Source organism: Atractosteus spatula, chromosome 21, assembly GCF_055471065.1.
Source record: "Atractosteus spatula isolate fAtrSpa1 chromosome 21, fAtrSpa1.hap1, whole genome shotgun sequence".
In the NCBI taxonomy this organism is placed as follows: Eukaryota; Metazoa; Chordata; class Actinopteri; order Semionotiformes; family Lepisosteidae; genus Atractosteus; species Atractosteus spatula.
This window is the reverse complement of record NC_142726.1, coordinates 11,195,120-11,215,976: the sequence shown is the minus strand read 5'-3', so window position 1 is coordinate 11,215,976 and position 20,857 is coordinate 11,195,120. Positions and strand designations below refer to the sequence as shown.

Genomic DNA, 20,857 nt, shown 5'->3' with positions numbered 1-20,857 from the left:
TTAGTGCCGCTTAATACCATAAATAGCTCCCTCCTCTTGGTTTTACTTCTGAGGTTGGGTTGTTTTATCTGGCATTTCACAAGGTTCAGTACTGGGCTTTCAGCTATTCAGCATTTGTTTCCCCTTAGTCCAATATTAAAATTACTTCATTCAAGTTCACATTATAGAGAAGTGTCAGTATTTTCAAATTGTATTGAATAATTTTCATTATAAGACGACAATTCATTGCACATATTAATTAAAACCGATAACTGTAACTGTCAATTGACACAGTTCCTGAATTCGAATTCAAAATGAAGATTTTGGGGATGATCTTCAGTTCTGTATTAATGTTTGATGCTCATTTGCAGAATATTGCCACACTACATGCCATGTTGTAACTGTAGTGGAACACTGATCTATGCCTTTGCTTTTTCAGGACTGATTATGGTAATGCCTTAGTCTCAGGAATCTAAAAAATTCCACATAAATTACAGTATGTTCAGAATTCAGCAGCTGGGATCCTGACAATGTCACACACAAATGATAATGTACTTGATAACATCAGTATCTGGCTGTTGTGCTATCTGTGTACTCAACTGAATGTGACCTTCACACTGCTGATTCTGCTTTACAGTATGTTCCCACTCCTAGTAAACATAGGAGACAAGTCTTTTTGTTGATGTACTGTACCCCAACAGATCACCATCCCCAAAGATACAATATCAGGCTATAAGTGCATTATGTGCTTAAGTCTAACCTGAAAAGGTTTCTGTTTCAGAAAGGTTGTGTACAATTGTTTATTCATTTATGTCTGCTTTTTCTTGGCATTGCATTTTGAGGTATTGTAAAAAACGTTTTGTTGCTTTTAAAGGTGATGTATAGAAAATAGCATTATTATTATTTTTTCACTACTTTACTAGTTGGGTTTCTTTTTTATTTTGCGCAGTATTGGATCTGTTACAGAGCTTACTGGAAGACTGTGCTTACTTTTCTGTTGCTCCAGGAGTGTGGAATGATCTTCCAGCTCAGGTTAGTAGTATATTCTGTCCAATTTAACCTCTTTGTTTCGCAAAGACATTTGATGTGAGATATCATAAAACGAGTTATACAGTGTTTCTGGCAGCAGGATTTTCGAGATGTATTTTGAAGAAATTGGTCAGAACTACTGTTTTTTTTTGTTTTGTTCTCATTTTCCCACCCAATCAAAGCAAAATACTTGTTTTTTTAATCGAATTCCTGATTACGTACGACACTTTATGTTGCATGTTCTGTTTGGTTAAGTCTTTACGAAATGCAGTACCTTGACCCCCTCTTCTGGAAAAAAAATGAAAATGCTTTACTATATCAAATAATTATCTAGCAATACATTTCACTTAACGTCCCTACTTGAATTCCTGCAGTAAAATATATTGATTTGTTCTGTTTCCTAGACGTTATTTAGCCAAAGGCAAAATCATACCCACTTACGCCCGTAATCATCGACTCAAATCAAAACAATTGACAAAGCGAGTTTGACCATTAACAATTTCACGTGTAGCCTACCGGTTTAAAGTATAAGATAGAACAATGTTGAAAGGAGAACTTAGTGGTGTACTGAATTTATGAGAGACGAAGTTATGGCCCCTAGGAAATGGAAAAAAAACTTTTCAGCAACTGAAGTTGAAGGCGTTAGCCAATTGAACAACGAGCAAAGGGAACAGAAAACTAAACTATTCATGCAGCAATTTCAGAAAGAAGGTAGGAGCACGGAATTGCGTTATCGTTCTTTACAAAGTTTCAAGAATGTTACACCAGTATCTCTCAAACCAGTTCTTATGCTCATGTAACGATTTAAGAACGGTGCATTCTCAGCGTAGGATTGCTTGAACTTTCAAAATTGCACGCTTTTTGGCCCCTTGAAGTGAAATCGTGTTGTTTAAAGACGCACCTCTTCTCTAAGCTATTCTTCTCCATCCACATGCGAAGTGATCTAAAAGCCCTTCGTGACTTGTTCCTCACCAGCACAGGAAAGAACAAAAGAAATGGAAGAAAAATTAGAGCAGACTGTGGCGACGGTGGAAAAAGCTTTCAAAGTACAAATATTGAAAATGCCCCCGTCACTGCAGCGCAAAAGTGTGAAGGAACTGACGAGTGGTAAGGGAAAACAATTGAAGAAAATGAATACTTTTCTTGGTGGCATTATGAAATCGGAGCAGTGTTAAGCCTTTTGTTTATCCTTTGTCTGAAATCCATGTATTTATTCGCTGCAGAAGACGAATCCCAAGCTGGGGAAGTGACAATTGCAATGCAGGTAAATTTTTATTTTCCCCTCTCAATTCCAGTATTGTAAGTCCAGGCACAGTGCAACGTAAAACTTTTACTTACTGGCATGTTGTAGCTGAGTATAATAATGCCTCCAATTTTTCTTGCGTTATGTTCTTATACTGTATAATATCTTATGCTTTACAAAGGAATTGTAAAGATCAGTGCCCCCTATTTGTCTAGGAGAAAGGAGATCCCGGGTTTATTAGTGTTCGTAAGTCAGTGGCTGAGCTTTGTGGCACTGAATTATTTCTGAAGGATCCCTGATATTTGAGAGAACATAGTATTTTAACCAATCAAGTGACGTCTTTATGCCTACGGTTATATACAGGTAACTATAGCAGCAGCATACATCGAGGCGGTTATTGCCAAGCAAGCATGAAACAAAACCACTATGAAGTACTAGTTCTTGCAATGCATAAACGTCCACCCACGAAGAATTATGCTGTACAAACAGCAAATATACATTCATTAAGTCATATTAACTGTATGTTAAAGGAAAATGCTGCCACCTGTTGTCAAGAAAGGATAACCGCATTGAATGCTCATTTTAGGCAGACTCTTCAGTGATTGAACCGGTGAAAAAGAAAATCGGTAAAAAAGGTAACGCCCTTTTAAAGACACTAAGACTGCTTGCCTATCTGAGCATTTCTCTTATGGCGCTTCAGTGTTGGCGGTTTGATTTAAGTACAGAATCTTCAATGATTTAACTTTTTTTTTTTAGCCCAGATTGCTAATAAATCTGAAGCCTCTCGCCCAAAACAACTGAGGAGAATACTATCAGTGCAAAGCAACAAGACTGTGGAGACGGTAGGAAAGGTAAACTATGCAGTGACTGGCCTTTCCGAGTTAATATTGGCAAAATTCTCTTAACCCCTAATCCGCAGAAATTTAAGATTTCAATTGATACATTAAGTCAAAAACTTCTTGGATCTTTTTTTTTTTTGCAATATATATAGACTGAACTAAAGTTTCAATATCTTAAAAACCTGATTAACGTTATTTTCCCAAGACTGGTTTTCAGTGTTTGTGTTTACAGACGGTGACAAAATCCCGATCTTTGGATTTCTCAAATTCGACATGTGCGAGACCAATACCTCCCAGGTAAAAATTTAGAGAAGGCCATTTGATACCATACTATTTTTGGGAGGTGGAGGGAGTGTAGGAATATCTTATGCCTTTTTATTTCTATACAATTTTGAAGCTCTTCAAAGATTAACTAGAATTGCTTTGTAATTCGCTTTCCCAGCTAATGCTGAATAACCAACTCTTTGAAAACAAATGCCAGGACACAATACAGAGCTGTCCACACTTAATTTGTGGGATCTACCTCTGAAGGCATGTTGTCTTTTCCAGGGCTAGTCCAGCTGCTCCAGCCTCCACTTTGAGAACAAGAAGGACTCATAGTCGGATTGCTAAAGCCACGAACTTGACTACATTGCCCAGTGAAAGTCAGCTGAGGTCCCCCCCCCCCCCCTTTTCTTTTCAAATTGCTTCTTGAAAATCTGGTTGTACATTTTTTTTCCTTACTTAATGTGCACTTTTGTACTGTCCTTTTTAAGCTCCTGCAGTCTGTGGCTGGTCCGTTACACGTGTTGACTCTGTATGCATGTTTTTCTTTCTAACAGAACCACCAGGCTGGCGAGTGATGGGGAGATAGTTGGTAACTCCCAGTTAGGAATTGCCATTGCCACTATTTCTACTTCTCATGGACAGGTAAAATCACAATATTGTGAGATCTCAATGAGACTTATGCGGTGTCCCATAAGTCGCACTAAGCCCCAAGCCCTTCCTCCAGGATCAGTTTTGTGACGTAGAGCAGATGTGGACTTTAAGGTACACAAGCATTGGAGGTTGTGCCATTATAAAAAGGGTATTGGGACACCCTTGCATGATGTCTCTTGTGGGTTATGATACAAGGTAAACTTGTCAATACCTCTCTTTATTTGTATTATTAAATACTTTGTCATTCCATGTACAGAATACTCTATAGTTAAATGAATGTTCATCAGTTGAAATTGGGTAGTCCATGAATAAAATAGTTATGTCAACACTTCATACCTACAATACACAGCCTGCTTTTAGGTAAATTATTTTTTTTACATAAAGCTTTACAACCGTAAGAAAGAGAAATTTAACTTACACTTTAATATTTTCTTCCTCATGGCAACTTCACTTGGCTTTGAGAGGTTAGAATATGGCTAGCAAGGGCTTTTGGGTAGTACCCCTCAGTGAAGTCTGGTCTAATGCGGACATGCGAGAAGGGCTCACTGAGGGCACTCGTGAATGCAGGTTAGAAATTGGTGGTGGTGGTGGTGGGGGGGGGAGTCCTTTCAGACCCTCACGGGAACATGCATATGAAGGCCATGAGTGCGCAAGTGTGAATATTGGAATGAGACCAACCCTTTCTGTGTAGGGAGAATTGTAACCTTTAAGGTACAAGTCAAAACTTGTACTGAGACATGTCTGCGTATTCTTGTTTTTTAGTTTGAGGTTCATGCCAGCCCTTTAAAAGCTTCATTCATGTCCATCTTTAGAAGGGCTTGCATTAAAACTCTCATTCTTTCTTCCTTGACTGCGTTCTTCTGCGAGACCTTCACCTTGTCTGATGAGGTAAAAGATGAAATTGACCTGGAGATGCTTGATGACACCGCTTTAACGCAGATGCAGAAATTAATGGTAAGTGCTGTTTACACTTTGCTATTGCATCAAATAGCATAACATGGGATACCGACATTATTTTACAGAGAAAAGTTATGTAGTTCACATTACTATTTTCTCAGATGAATAGGAACGAGTATAAGCATTCTGATGTAACTTTTTTCTTTCTCCCAGAGTTTGATGGATTACCTGTGCAGTAAAGCCAAAGTGAATTCAAGTTGAGGTGCTACCAGGAAAAAAAACAACTTAATGCTGTGATTTTTTTTTTAAAGCCCATTTTACATCCTTTAAGCATTTCTTAGGATGAAAAAGACTTCTTTATTGAAAGTTTTATCTTCAGATGAATGTTATGTAATGGTCTATTTAAATAAAAGTATGTTTTCCAATTATAAATTGACTAGCATTTGTAATCCATTACTGTGCTGATTTGATGCCCTCTGCTTTAAATGTGGCAGAAAAGCCCTTGCCTTCCAGAGTGATGTGCTAGCTTATTTGTATATTAAGAGACCTGGAATCAAGTTATGACCATTAAAAATGCCTTTTGATTTTGACTGGGAGTACCTGTAGACTAGAGATTTTGTGGATAAAAGGTGACCAGTTTTGAATGAATGGAATACTTGAGAAAGTTTCAATTTTTATATGCTCTCAAGAGGCCAGGTGAAAAAGCTTTTAAGGCTCTAGAAACCCTAGATGAAATGCCTTGTGTGAAACAAATGCTGGCAGTTTGCATCTCAATTATCCCTTCTTAATTTTAGAATTCCTAGCTTCATTCATCAAATGCTTCCCAGTATTTTGGACTTTTTTTTTTTCTTGTCCTGTGTGGTTCACGGCAGGCTCTTGTAGTCCTATCATGATCTTCCTCTGACACAAATCAAGAGGTGTGATGTTGTTCAACAACATCTTCCTCTGCTCAGCAAGTGTCAGAGGATGTCTTCCTATTTGCTGTAGTGACTTCATTAAATGCAGAAATCCATCTCTGAGATGGATTACCAACCCTCCTCTGGAAGAGCTTCAGTCTAATTATAGGTCAGCCTAACTCCAAGAAATTTAAAGATTAGGATCACTTCTGACTTAAGGACGTGCCAGTTCTCATGGGCAAGGGTATGTGGAGTTTGCTTCCATGTAATCTTAAGCACTGGTATAATTGATCATAAATCTTTCCAAGTCCTTACAAATTGATTTAAGGGTGAGCAATAAAACCTGCAGAACTGGGGATTCTTAGAACCATGAGCAAAATGTCTGTGTTGTGAAATCTGATTTTATGGATGACGTAGGAGATTGTGATTTAATGGCAGTATTCAAAAGGGGAATTTCATAAACTGCTCAATTATCTGGAGTCTTCATACTTAGAAACTAGGCAATGACTTTACATGCTTCCCTTTTGAACAGCTTTGCATTTTGAAGACACCCATCATTAAATGCCATGGCATGTTTTGTTTTTTTTTTACACCTTTTCACATTTTTAGAACTAGAACCAAGGAAGACTACTTGTATGTAAGTTGATGGACCTCAATAACAGCTATGTACACAGAGAAAGATTGTAGATAGCAAAAAAAAAGTTAAATACCTGAAGCTGACATAACACATTTTATTGTACAAGTAAACATGTGCATCGAGACTGAATATTTTAATTACAAGATTTTCTAAACAGGCTTCTACAGTTCGGATAAATGCAAAATATGTTCCGCAGTTTTTTAGGTTAATCTTTCATCATGATTGGCTCAGTAACTCTGCCACAAAGTTATGTCATGATGGGGGAAGGAAATTCCATGTAATGATGATAGAGCTTTAAAATTACCTTGAAAGTCAATGGTCAACTCTTGTCCTGAAAAGCCACAATCTAGCACGATCACCCTTAAATGATCACTTTAGGAATACATGGAAAATATTGATTTGACCACTTAAGCAGGTCTAGATAAGAAATCATGGCAAATTAAAATAGCAGCAGGCTGTAGCATTTGAACAGTCATTCTGTAGTAGATTGACCTATAATGAATCATTACAAATTGAGCTAAGGATTACCTGTAATCTGTTAGGTTGTGGATCTACAAGACCAGGCCAGGCTACTGTTGATTTACATGACAACCTTTGTACTAAACAGAAGGCAAGCAACCACAGTACACAGAGGATTCTTTGTATGAAGGCTACACTTTGTTAAACAATGTACACCTTATCCATCCAGTCTATTTAATTGGAATACAATGTGCACACTAACTTCTTTATAGTGGTGCAAGAGAAATCAAAGTTCTAGAGCAGTGGTACCAACCCTGGGTGCAGTAGACTGTGGTCCCGTTTCCTGCTCGAGTCACACTCTTGTCAGCTTCATTAATTTTTCTACAATATGGGGCATATTATAAAATTTGGCTTCTGCTCTCAAGACTGAATTTGTAATTACCAACCCTGTATCAGTTTGACAGCTTACCTATTGTCATTCCCATCTGTTTGGTTCATCAGGGTTAAAATTTACCACCTGTTTAGATGGAAAAAGCAAACAAGTTGAGTATCTTTAAAAATACAGGATTTAACTGCAGGGTAAACCAAAAGTCTAAACAAGCAAATTAGTCAAAAAACTGTGTAAACAAAGCTATAGTAGAGCTCAGTTTGAACAAAAACCAGTCAGATTGAGAATCTCTAAATTTATTTTTAAATCTCAAGAAGAGCAGTTCTTATTCCTGGTCTTGGTGGAACAGTTGTCTGGCTTTCATTCCAACTGGGCTATTAAATCACCTCTGGTAATTGATGCATGTAACTAAACTTGCTTGATTAGACATTATGCTGTCCTTGGAGTCAAGAATACCACCATAGTACATTACTTCCAACTACATACAGTAGTGTCAACTAACTTGCTATTTAAATTTGTGGTCTTGCAAAAATGTCCTTAACTAATCACTTATGATAATAGGTATGATAATTCCCTAACAAGCATCCATGTTTTTACTTAGACACTTATTTCAGTTAACAGTTGAAGTAGGGAAGTTCTGAAACTCCAGGATAGGTATCAGGTTCATACCACTTACAAACCCCATAAAATGCAGAAGCAGAAATAAAATTACAATCATTCCCAAAATAAAGACCACAATTTTCCCATAACCTAGACTGACAAACATTGTGAGTGACTTAACTATGTAAAGCTATGACAAGGCTCTAACCAGACTTTAACTCTCGTTCTTCTGTCAAGCAATTTTCTAAAAGGACAACCTCTATACCAATCAAAAATCAACTTCATCAAATTTCTTTCTTGTAGAGATTTTGCCTAACAGCAGTTCCAATTAAAACCCTCTTAGTCACTTGCTGGGCAAAAGTCTGCTTGACTGATATTCAGGAAAGCAATTTGGCCCTGACTAGGTTTTCCATCGGCACCATTTAAACATGTAGATTTATTTGCAGACATTTTAAAACAAAATTGGGATTCATTTCGCTTATAGCTGGTGGAGCAATGCTCCGTAATGTTATGCAGTTATACAGCCTACACAAACAACAGACTTGAGACTTCAATATCCTGTTCAATGAAGACTTAATTGACTTCTCAAATGACATGCTCTGCTACGCAGAAGATTTTGAAGAATATTTTATTTATCAACTTCAGAAACTTTTCTTTCACAGAAGTAAAACACCGACAACTGGTATCCCCTATTTTTACGTCTTAAGGGCTTTTCTATCTTGCTCATCAGTGCAGAAAACCAATGCTTTCTAACATGCACCTGGGTTAAAGACAGATACAGGCTATGGAATTGTTTATTCTATTTTAGAATAGCAGCTTGTGTGACTGCAGCCAATACAAAGCTTAATGACACTTTTGTACACAAGGTTTTTCAATTTTAAAATACACAGAAAGAAAAGAGAAAATAAAAATCTACAAAGAAACTCATAAAAATCAAGCACAGATACAAATACAGACAGAAACCTAAAATTGTGGTAATGAACATTTGTTTCTTTTTAAAGGATTTCTCTCCCCTTCTCAAATCTCTGTGACAAAGTTCTGAGTTTGAGGCAAAACATCTGCATTTATGGTTAGTTTATATTAACTCTGTAAATACTATGACAAAATGTAAGTTACACATAGAGCAGAAAGAAATGACCTTAGATCCAATCTGGATTGTTCACAGGAAAACATGGCAAATCCAACCCAGAAAAAATCTGAAACCACACCCTTCTGTGCAACTTAGTTTTCTCATGTGTTTACTGATGGGCACACTGTACCCCTGGGCCATGATGCCCACTTTCTTCATCAGAGCTGTCATTGTAAGCTTCACGCCTGTGCCCTCCTGATGATCCATGTTTCACATCATAATCCTGAAGATCGACTTCTTCCATTTCTCCACAAACACTGGGGGCTTCGGCTCTAGCAGGGAGTAAATCCTCCAGTTCCTAAAAGAATGTAAAAAAAAAGACCTACTGTAATGCTTTACAAAAAGCCTCAAATTTGAGCTTAAGACGTGAAGAACACATTCATATTCATCATTTTGTATTTCTGAACATAAATAATCAGAAGCTTACGTATCCATTTTAATACACATTCCCTTTAAACATATTGAAAACTACAAGTTATTTGGAAAAGTTTACCGTCATTTTTTCTGGACTGATCCAGTTGTTGTCGGGAAACTGCACATCAAATTTAATATACAGATCACCCTTCTCAAAAGGGTTACGGTACTGTGGCATGCCTTCACCCCGCACCACACGGATTGAGCCTAAAACAAATCAATATGGAAGTTTAGAAAACGTTTTGTGCATAAGCACATTTAAACAAAAGTAAAAAATATACTATGTTACAATTTAAATTGAAATATCTTGAAATTATACATTAAAACTTAAACTGAAGTTGACAAGCAGGCTACTCAAATATATACCTGGCTCAATAACTTTTCCAGCAGGGTATTTGACGACAATCTGCCTTCCATCTAAGTGTTTCAATGTGAACTGGAATCCACAAAGTGCTTCAACAAGGCCAATCTTATGGGTCATGTGCAAGTCATTGCCTTCTCTCCTAAATATCTAAAGAAAGAAAAAACATTTTAGTAATGATTCCTAAAATATTTAAGGTTTAGGTACCTATGTTTTTTTCTGAAGTGTCAGGAAATACATTTAATAAGGTGATTAATTTTAGACACTATTAATCACAGCATCATGCAATACCTGTACACACTACACAATTGTTTACACTTGAAGTCAATACAAAATGCCAAAAACATGTGCTTTTAAAGAGTTATTTAAAGAACATTAAGTGACAAGTATTTGCAAAGGGTGTGCTGAAACCTGCCACATTTTAAAATATGCAGCAATGGAGTGCATCTAGGCCAAACTTGTGAAATAGTTACTGGATTACATCTAAAAGTGTATTAACGCATAATGCTGCTCTAGCGATAGAGGCTGTCTATTTCCAAGGGGATTTCATGCAAAAAGGGGGCAGATGGCCTTATAATTACAAATCTAAATGGGAAGAATCAAACAGCACTATTGTGATTGAGCTTACTTAGCCTTTTGAAATGGAAAAATATATAAAATAAAACAGTGGATTTGAAATTTAACACTTTAATACAAAGACTGCACAGTTACTTGATAATGCCTGAAGTACAAAAATAGTGGATAGCTTATAAGGTAAAGCAACTAAAGACTGAACTTTATATTTGATTATATCTGGATTAACCAATGATGCTAATCAGACTGTTCTAAAATATAAACCAGCAAACTATAATTAGCACAAAAAACTGACCTTTGGGTAAGCCTGTAACTGTGGCCTTTCGTATAAATATTTGCTTACTGTTACAAGTATAATTCCTAAAATTTTATTTCACAAAATCCATATGTAGGGCACTTGAAATCACAATTCTCAAACTCAACTTATATCTCACTTTATTTGATGTACGCATTCCAAACTCTATTGAACTAATCCATCAGCCTTACGTCATGCTCCTTCTCCTGTAGTATAAGGACAATGTCTCCAGGTTCCACACCAGGTGCCTGGTCAGCTTCTCCACCGAAAGTAATCTTCTGTCCATGTTTCATGCCTTTGTCTACATGAACTTCCAGGATTTTTACTTCCTTGACAACTTTCTTACCCTCACATTTTTTACAGCGATCCTTTTCATTAATAACCTCACCTGAACAAAAAAACAGGATGCAAAAATGCTTTTAGATATTTTAAAATAACACAGGATTCACAAATGTGTAAATATGGTATTTCAGGAATACCATCTTTAGGATCACAACAAAGTCAGGGTTAGAGAATGTTGTCTTTTCCATATGTGGTAATAATTCTGTCAAACAAAACTTACCTTCTCCATTACAATCAGAACAAACTGACTGCATCTGTTGGACCATGCCTGGAGCTAACTGTCTGATCATGACACGCATACCACGGCCCCTGCAAGCCACACACTTCTGGACAGCTCCCGTTTTTCCACCCTGGCTGTATGAAAAAACAAGAGACAATTGTAGACTTCTTTTAAATGACTTCTCTACAACCTACAACAGTTGGCAAAAGCGTGGACCTCAGCAGCAATTTCCTTAAGTCTGAAACCTAAGAAGTACACAACTATATTAAGACAAGTGTATGCTCAATAGATTGAGGGTTAGGAAACTTGCTAATAGCGTGAAAATTAGAGCACTGATAAACTTGTTCAGAAGAATTTCTCAACATATACAACAAACCCCTTTAATGTTTTTAAGTCAGCCCTGATTTAGTTAATGTAAATACATGATCCAATTTAGTCATGTCCAAAAATTCACCTATTAAACACTTACATCTTACATAAGAAGCCAGAGATGGAAGAAAAAATGCAGCAAATTTTGTTGCACTTACCCGTTGCAGCCACTACAAAGAACATTCTTGCTTAGTTGTAATTTTGTCGTCTTCCCATTGTAGAGATCTTCCAAGGAAACTCTTGAAAACGGAAGCAAAAAAATAATTTTACCACTAGAAAAATGCTTAAGAGCATGGTTCTACAGAATGATGTCTTGTGGCAACTAACATCTTTTGACTAACTTGCAGGATTATTTTTTCATTAAGAGTGTATCAACCATCTTAGAGTATTGGGGTGCCCATCAGTGAAAAATACAAGCTACAGGTTCTCTCATTCTGAAGGAAGCACAGAACCTTTTCATGAAATTTCTATATCATCTCTTAATAAAGAGGAACATAGATGTTAAACAAAAGGTGGAGCATTAAAATGGCTCTTTGTAATTATAAAAGGCACCAACTTACTTGAGCGGATGAACCATATCTTCACCTCTTCGTCTTCCATTTCGGTTCCTGCTTTGACCACCCATAAACCCAAAGAGACCACCTCCAAAAATGTGAGAGAAGATGTCATCCATTCCACCACCTCCTCCACCACCTTCCCGCAGCCCCTGTTCTCCATATCTGTCATACAGTTCTCTCTTCTCTGGGTTGGACAGTACTTCATAGGCAAAGCTTATTTCTTTAAACTGCATAAAACAAAAGCATGGACAGGCTGTCAGAATAACAGGTCACAGTACTGCACAATGTTTGCTAACATTAAAAATAAGTAGTCGAATACACTAAGGTCTTATGAAGCCTTATTTATATTCCTCCACAAAATGACTGGTATTAAAAAGATTTTTAAATTTTTTTAACTTTTTGTAACTATGACAAACTAATCTAAAACTACCAATATGCACAAGTGTTAATATGTGGCCAGTTACCCTCACTTTTCTTTAGGGATTACTAAACCAGCAGACTTTTTTCAGTGATGTCCATAATGCACAATAACAATGTAAAACTTACTTCCCCCCCAAAAATGCTTTCAACTCAATGCGATTGTCTGAAATTTTTTGGATCATACAACCAACAAGAAAGTCTTGATAATGCCTATATTCAAGATGCATTTAAAATCTACAACACATGACCACTCCATATTAAAAGGCATTAGCCATTATCATGATTACAATCTGAGATCGGTGTGATGAAGGAGGCAATCGGTGCAACGTCGTTAATAAAAAAACAAGCACTTCCAAAAAAACTGCATTTAAAAATGAAAAATTATACGTCTTAAAGACCTTATACACAAAAAATGTATGATGTACCATTTTTTGTACATGAAAGTGTTCCACAAGACATCATACTTTACACATTTACTTAGTACAGCTTTGCAACACCCTGTTAACGTTCTTTAGATTTTACAAAATCATACTTTTAGGGAAGTTTCAAATAGTTTCCATCAAGCAGTTCGCATGTAAAAACTCTTCTCCTTACCTTATCTCCAGCATTTGGATTCTTATCAGGATGGTATTCTTTTGCTAACTTGCGGTATGCCTAAAGGAAGAATATAAGAAACAATTTTAGTTTGCGAGTCACTATACTTGGATTAAACCACACAAATCTAAGAAACATGGGCCGATATCCTCAGATAAACATACGCAATAATGTTAACCCTGTGACCCAACACAAATAATATGCTATGTTTTCGCAGGAGTTAGTCTTACTGTGCTCATGACATTTTCTGAGATAACACTGCAAATATTTTTAAACATCTGCAAACAGATGTTCCAAAAATAAAACATTGTCAGTACGCTTGGTTAGATCATACTGCATATATTGCTTAAGGCCTTTAAAGCACAAAAGGTATTCCTGACTGGTACAGAACCCTTATCTACAACATGAATATCAAAATCCATTTCTCAAGGGTTTTAGGTGTTTTCAGCATTTTTCTACATCTGAAGAAATACCAACTTAATCTAATTACTTGCTCAATTAGACATTTAAGACTTTCCAACCTACTGAGCAACCAAGAGATCAGGGAAATCAAAGTGACAGTAGTCTTACTGACTGAATACCGGAAACCAGAAATACACAAATGTACATTGTCATAAGTAAAATTCAAAAATTAATTCAACTGGCATGACTTTAGCTCAATGTACTCACTAGGGACCAATTGATCTGATTTCATAGCTAGAAATAAGATTAAGTATTCATACATGAATTAACAAAAGTACATTAAGATTTTTAAACTTGAATTACTGAATTCATTTCTGAAAACCCAAAATCAAATGTACTGATAATGTTTCAGTCATCTAATAGCTACCTTAAGCCTCAAAGTTTATAGATGCTTCTGGAAGTCATGCTAATTGCCACCAGGTGTTAAAGAACACAATGAGCACAGAACCACTAAATACCACATCATGGAGAAATTAATAATTTTCTTAAGATCCAAATTAAGTGATTTACCTTAACTTTATAAAAATATCTAGAAGAGACCACTCTTTTAACTTGTCTCCATCAAGAATTTATGGTCGGTCAGGAAGACGATAGCTATACCTGAAAGTGTGTTCAGAAAATTGGTTTGGTGACCGTGTTTGTTAATTCACAGCCAAAGGCAACAATTGTGTATCATACAAAAACCCTCAACGATGACCAGGACAAAACTCCTTTAAAGCTTGACCCCCTTAATCTGGAGTCTGTGGCAGAATTCCATGGCATCATAAACACTTGCCAAATGACGACCTCCAAATGGCACTAAACAATGTGATTCCATGGAAACAGATTTTAGACAATCAATTTAGTGATATGATTAACACAAAAATAATTTCATGTTGATAAGGAATGGCATCCCCTTCATCATCAAGAACAGAATTACATTCAGTGTCAATGCAGTTTTGCATTCTCTTGTAGCATAGTAGTGTCCTAGGTAGAGCTGGTAGAGTGATTCCCAAGATATTCCAAACACAAATTGGTGCCTAGAAGATTAAGCTTGGCTGCAAGTGGATTTTACAATAGCCTGTGTCATGTTAAAATAAAGCATAAAGGTCTTAAATGTTCTGCTAGAGACTGATGACAAATTGCGGTACCGACTGAAGAAAGCAGACTTTAAATACAGCCTATGCAAAATACTACAGTAGTCAAATATCCCTGGAAAGGTTATGAATACAGAGGCTACCATATTTGAAAAAGAAAATAAGGACCAATAGGTTCAATATAAACCCTCATTTAAAGTACTGTAATCTTCAACCAATGTCAAATGCAACTTTGTAAAACTAAAGTAAAATCTAGATAGGTCAGAATATAGCCAGCAGTTGTATCACCCTGCAACTCACAATTGACAATCCACTGTAGCCAAGCAGGTGTGATGCTGGCCAGTACCTGGATGCAATACCTTCCAGGAAAGCGAAGGTTGCTACTGGAAGAGATGTTAGTGGGACCACTAGGGAGCACTCATCCTGCAGTCTGTGAGGATCCTAATGCCACAGTTAAAGGATGGGTACACTATATTGTAAAAATGTCCTGACCTTTGGATGAGAAGTAAAACCGAGGTAATTAAAAATCACATTTCTCAAAAAGAGTAGGGGTGTTAACCCTGGTGTCCTTGCCAAATAATACCCCCAGCCTTTACCAATCACAGCCTCCCTATGATAATTCCCATCTATGAATTGGCCTCATTACTCTGCTCTCTTCCCTAGTGATATCTGATGTGTGGTGAGCGTAGTGGCGCACTCTGGCTGCCATTGCATCATCCAGGTGGGGGCTACACTTTGGTGATGGTGGAGGGGAGTACCCATTACCTGTCAAGTGCTTGCGTGAAAAGTCCAGAAAAATGCTATAAGGATCCACTTAGATAATTTGCACATTCCTACAATTTCCCCCTTCGTGGGATTCACAGGAAGTAAAACCAGAATACTAAGGTAGGCTTCCATGGGCAGGAGAACACCACTTCGAAAAATGGGGTAGAATTTAAACGACTGTTTCACAGCTCTCATAACGACGTAATTTTTAACCGGCTTTTTTTTTAGTATAATTTGTGATTTCTCACGCCCTTCGTATAGAAATAAGCGGCTCTCTGAATATTTATGGCCCAAAAACGTATATAAAAGAGAGAGAAGCAGACGGCCGCACGGTATCAACCGAATATTTTCATGTCAAAATCGCAGATAATGAAACGACGAAAATAAACGTAGAAGATTTTAATCACCAACTTACAGCGGCTTATCAACCATTAACGAGTTTTATAAATAAAAAAAAAAAGAGTCCAGCATTTGTTTACGTCTACTTAAAATCATTCCCCTCCTCTGAGAAGACCTGTCGTTCCCAGCAGTTTTGGTTCAACAGTTTTACCTAAAATGAAAACCAACCTTAAAAAAAATAAAAAAAATCGAGCCTCGTTTCGATTAACTTATTGTGACCACCTTTCCTCTTCAAAGGCAACAACCTTACACGGAATTCAAATAAAGCGATGTGAAACCACAACTCACAGAAAGGTAACGCCGGATTGAATGACAAAGCAGTGTTGCACATAAATAAAGAAGATGATCACAAAATAGCCCGGCAGTGAGTTTGTTTCTTTTTTCAGTTGGGCCCGGTAGTGTCTTACAATGGATATGGATAATGCTAGGCCACATTTATCAACCCCCCGCTTCCTTCTTCCAAAAGACTTCCCCGCAGTTTGCGACGCTAAGGTAACCGACACCAGCGAACACACTTAATACTCCTTTTCCCTTGTACCTTTTTCAGCTCGTTTTCAGAAGCACTGGGGGGCACCCCGAGGATGTCGTAGAGTTTAGTATCAACGGCGTTCGCCATGATGGAGCTCAGAGAAGGACCTTCTGCAGGGGAAGCGGAGGAGAGAAAGAGGAGCCGGCCGGAAACGTCACGCGCAACGAGTCAACTTTAACCTACCGGTTCCTGCGTCACTTGTGTGCAGTTGTCTCACGTGATCGATGACGGAGCCTGGAGAGGCACAGAAGTGCGGGACGAGGTGGGAGCTGGGCATTGCTTCGGTCCTTAGAAATTCATGTTCATGGCATAGGTGGAAGCGCTTGATAATCGTGTGAATAAAAACAGCGCAAGATACACGCTGTTTTTTTTTTCCAGTGTATTCCTTGTCGACAAAAGTCCTTAAAAGGTTTCTGTATTTGGCATGATATACTTTTATGATTTTCGGACTTAAAATAGAAAGATGTTTAAAAACCATTGATTATTCTTATTGTAAACGAAGCAACGCAGCACGTAAATCCCAACTGGGTACTATTTATTATTTCCATGCATACAGTTTTGATCTTTAAAGAGGTCTAACGTTTTGAATAATGAAATATAATTGACTATAAAACACAAGAGTTCCTTTTACTGTTGTTGCTCTAGAATTGGAATGTGGTGGAATATATCACCATGTTTGTAGATAAGTATGCCCCAGGAAAATACTCTGGCACTGACTCAGTACTGTGTATTTAGTCTAAATGTTATATAGAAACGACTGAGAATGTTACACAATCCTTTCCTTCTTGCTCAACATAGTGATCATGACTAAAGAGCATGAATTGAAATTATGTGCACCTATTGCAAAGACTTGGAGCACGAAACACTTTTCCACAGAGGAACAAACTAAATTCATATTGTGGATGTTGAGTCTCTGAGAACATGCAGAAAATTGTGATGGATTTCTGAGGTCATTAAACTTCTACAGCCTGATGAACGAGATGACTTAAATGGTGTTCTGCTCTCATCTGTAACGTTTATAATGTTCATATTTTAAGGATCGTGCCAATTAGTCCAAATGAAAAGTGGTTTTGTTGCCTGTAATAAATTAACAATTAGCAGGCTCTGCCTCATTTAGTCATAAAGACTAAAATGATCATCAATATAAAATGTTCTTAGTACTCTCCAAGCTGGTCAGTGATAAGTGATAGTACAATGTGAGCATGCAGTTTTTAATTTGTCTTACCCATTGGTAAAATTTTTCACATTAAAACATCTATTGACTTAAAAAGAAATAGTTGGTTGTACTAGTTATTTTCACATTTTAGGCAGGATAAGTACAAAACTGTGATCAGTTTCTAGGAACTTTTAACTTTGTTCTAATGCTATCCTTATTTTCATTACTTGATTGAATTTCCACTTGAGAAATTAGTTTAACTGTACAGTACATGCACCTGTCAAACTGTGACATATTGTAGTTATAAATCCACCTGCACATCTAAAGAAAGCATAAATCCACTCCTGAAAGTAAATCTAGGATAAATACTCAGTATAATGTAAAACAATATTTTATATTAAGTTTACTAAACAGTGCCTACACACTGATTTAATAGTCAAAGTATATAACCCAGCAGATTTGAAAAGTGTATAAGCAAACACATTATCAGTACTGGTAAATTACATTAGAAGTGCAATTCTGGAAGCACTACTTCAAGTGAAATGAGAACCTGTTTGATTTACTGAGAAATGCTTTAAATGACTGACAAAGTCCTGATTCTGTCAATGTTTTTTTTAAAGCAATTTACATTAGGGGACAAATCATATTAGAATCTCACTGAAATGAATGTTGACAAAAGAGCTTTTTGTATACACAGATATAAACATACACAGGTGTAAGTGTATAATGAAATGGCTTATTTCTGAATGTATTCTTGATTTGGAAGAAATGATCCTTTACCTTTCCATAATATTAAGATAAAATATTTTTCTTTCATAATGCTGTTTGTGACACAAAAGACAAACTAAGTACTGCAAACTTTAAACTTTGATGTAGTCAAAGCTGACTTAAAGTAACAGATCTCATCACAGCTGAAAGTAATTGTACTAAAAGGTGACAGTAAATGATTCAGTTTTTTGCAGCTTAATGTGATCTCTTAATATAGAAATAAGTGACACAATTTATGCTAATTAAGGAATAAGTGACTAGTCAGCGCATGCCTCGTTAGATTAAGCAAGAAAATAAAATAACTAATTAGTCGCATATATTAGTGTTTGTGTACAGAGAGACAGGCTTTCTAGAACAATAAGATATTTTTTCAGTAGTGCTAAGTCAATTTTAAGATTGTTTTAGCTTGTAAGACAATTTTTATCATACCCTTCTTAATGTTACATGCACCAGTTACTGAATTTGAGAATACTCTACCAGTTTATTTACATCCCCTATCCTTATAGTCTACAGTATCACATTTTCATTAGCAGTTTTTAAAAAAATAAATTAGCTTCTGTCTTTCCCATGAGGTTTGACTATGATATATATTTTGAGCACCAAAAGAAACATGTCACTGTTTTTAGCAAAAATAAAGTACAGGGATTTGGACTGCTGATTGGAAAACCACAGAAACCAATATGCCCATCAATTACATTTTCTACAGTCAGTTTTTTAGAATGGACTCCTCCAGAAAAATAGTCAGCGCACTTTTGCTTGCAATTTATACTTATTACTTAAAGAGCAGAGTACAAATATTTGATGTACTGTAATAAAAAGTGAAAGTGCAGGTTCCATTCATTAGGTGTCAGGCATTACAGGTGAAAGCTCACTTAAATAAACTGTAACCTCAAAGGATTCATTCATAATTAAACTTAGAGATTAAATTAGAACTCCTTAAAAAGGTATGCTTTTTAATAAACCCCTCTGAAAAATAGAAAATACATTCACACTCAGCGGTATTTTTTTATGGGCTTTTATACAGTATCACATCAAGTCTGTTCTGTCAAGCTTTGGGCTGAGGGGTTCATTCTGTTGCTCAGTTTAGTAGCCTAATCATGCAGTGCATCGTGAGTTCCTGAAGGTTAAACAGGAAGGTACACTTTTTCTATCAGCACAGCTCCAGATGTACAATAAAAACAAGTGATAAGGGAATGATGTATTGTTGCTCTCCTGGCCTAGGATCAATAGATTTTGTTGAGATAATGTTTATAGGAAAAAAGCTACATGTAATTTCTGTGTACTATTTATTGTCAAACTCATCAGAAACAATACTTGACATAAATAAAATGAGAATACAAATGATTCAACTTCCCTGTGAAGTCATTTTTACATTTTTCTCTTCAATGCATTTTTTTCTGGTATTGGAAATACAGAATCCAGTAACTGAGTACAGTAGTACATTTTTCGTGTGCAGTTCTGTATGAAATTGTTCTAAAGGACTGAAGGGTGAAGAAGATAAAAGTTACAGAATGTAATATTTGAAAGTTTACTATTAAAAAGACAGGTAATTGTATATTAAAGCAATAAGGAGGTAAAGACATTGTAGATGAGCCATGTCAATCATATCAGTGTGGATGGCGCTGAATTAAGAGTTATAAGAGTTAAAAAGGGCACCTGCAACATAACCTGGGCAAGCACTCGATACTTTCTTAACCATAAACCGAAATCATTTTTGGGATGTGATCCTCTCTGATTCCCTGTTGTTCCCTGATTTCCTGTTGTTATTTTCAGGCTACATGAAGTCAAAATGTGTAGAAATGACATAGAAATGATTGTCACCTCCATTCTGTAGGGCCATGCCATATTTTGTTTAGTTGAATATATTATTAAAGGAAATCACATTTTGGAAAAATGAACCTAACTCTGCAGTTACATAGAGCAACTGCTGCAAACCACTGAAGCAACACTTGAACACAAGAACAATTTTCTAGGCTGCTGGAGGATCTAATAGCTGGTAGAGAAAACTCTAAATACAATTAATTAACACTCCATGTAGTATAGATACAACTGTGAAAATGTTGGTTAAAATAAACAGAGAAGTTAGAAATTTGTTATGATAACTGAGAGTAGAATGTTTACTTTTCATCATTGTGTCAATGTAGATAAGCTCTATACTGTATGTGCGCTTATCAAACACTCGTGCTTAAAGCAGGGAATCAAGACAAATACCTAACACCACGATGATTTAGTTTAGTCCACAGGCTTAGTCTCAACACTTCCACACATTTTCTTCCTCAATAAGGACAGAATTTAATAGGAATTCTCTCCTTTTTGTCACAAAAGAACCTAAAAATGTTATTACCGAGTGGAGACCTTCAGACTAGTCCATTGGTAATCACAATCTGGGAACATTAAAGGACCATTTTTATTGCCATATGAAGACCTCTAAAATTATGTACTTATTTTCTTACATTAAGGCATTTCTGGGCATTAAAGTGGAATGGTAATCAGCACTGCCATCTCACCACCCCTGGGTGCTGGGTTTCATTCTGGCCTGGGTT

At 36.5% G+C, this 20,857-nt stretch overlaps 2 protein-coding genes across 4 annotated transcripts; one reads left to right on the top strand and one right to left on the bottom strand.

Moving 5' to 3' along the window:
- The first annotated feature begins 712 nt into the window (after positions 1-712).
- Positions 713-5,330, top strand: cdca9 (cell division cycle associated 9). Of its 3 annotated transcripts, XM_088938977.1 has the most exons (10): positions 927-1,011; positions 1,984-2,115; positions 2,232-2,272; positions 2,838-2,886; positions 3,008-3,102; positions 3,323-3,387; positions 3,640-3,744; positions 3,912-3,999; positions 4,876-4,962; positions 5,119-5,330. In XM_088938977.1, the coding sequence occupies exons 2-10, from the start codon at positions 2,004-2,006 to the stop codon at positions 5,164-5,166; spliced, it is 690 nt and encodes a 229-aa protein (XP_088795103.1). In that variant the 5' UTR covers positions 927-1,011; positions 1,984-2,003; the 3' UTR covers positions 5,167-5,330. The 3 variants fall into 3 exon arrangements, with proteins under 3 accessions (XP_088795106.1, XP_088795103.1, XP_088795104.1); XM_088938980.1 differs by lacking the exons at positions 1,984-2,115; positions 2,838-2,886 and adding an exon at positions 713-821 and having other exon boundaries at positions 929-1,011; XM_088938978.1 differs by lacking the exon at positions 3,640-3,744.
- Positions 5,331-6,518: 1,188 nt separating this feature from the next.
- dnaja2a (DnaJ heat shock protein family (Hsp40) member A2a) lies at positions 6,519-16,566 on the bottom strand. The gene is made up of 9 exons (XM_088938570.1): positions 16,400-16,566; positions 13,160-13,219; positions 12,149-12,372; positions 11,747-11,827; positions 11,220-11,353; positions 10,849-11,045; positions 9,795-9,939; positions 9,508-9,635; positions 6,519-9,312 (listed from the first exon to the last, which is right to left on the bottom strand). Exons 1-9 carry the CDS (start codon positions 16,475-16,477, stop codon positions 9,124-9,126), a joined length of 1,236 nt encoding a protein of 411 aa, XP_088794696.1. The 5' UTR covers positions 16,478-16,566; the 3' UTR covers positions 6,519-9,123.
- Positions 16,567-20,857: the final 4,291 nt, after the last annotated feature.

What these genes read in the sequence shown, in the direction of transcription:
- cdca9 (XM_088938977.1), top strand. Translation starts at nt 2,004, where the DNA reads ATGGAAGAAAAATTAGAGCAGACTGTGGCGACGGTGGAAAAAGCTTTC. An exon ending in GCGAGACCAATACCTCCCAG is followed by an intron (nt 3,388 to 3,639) that starts GTAAAAATTTAG and finishes TGTCTTTTCCAG; the next exon opens with GGCTAGTCCAGCTGCTCCAG. An exon ending in CCCAGTGAAAGTCAGCTGAG is followed by an intron (nt 3,745 to 3,911) that starts GTCCCCCCCCCC and finishes TCTTTCTAACAG; the next exon opens with AACCACCAGGCTGGCGAGTG.
- dnaja2a (XM_088938570.1), bottom strand. Translation starts at nt 16,477, where the DNA reads ATGGCGAACGCCGTTGATACTAAACTCTACGACATCCTCGGGGTGCCC. An exon ending in GATATGGTTCATCCGCTCAA is followed by an intron (nt 11,828 to 12,148) that starts GTAAGTTGGTGC and finishes TCCGTTTTCAAG; the next exon opens with AGTTTCCTTGGAAGATCTCT. An exon ending in TCAGTCCAGAAAAAATGACG is followed by an intron (nt 9,313 to 9,507) that starts GTAAACTTTTCC and finishes ACATTCTTTTAG; the next exon opens with GAACTGGAGGATTTACTCCC.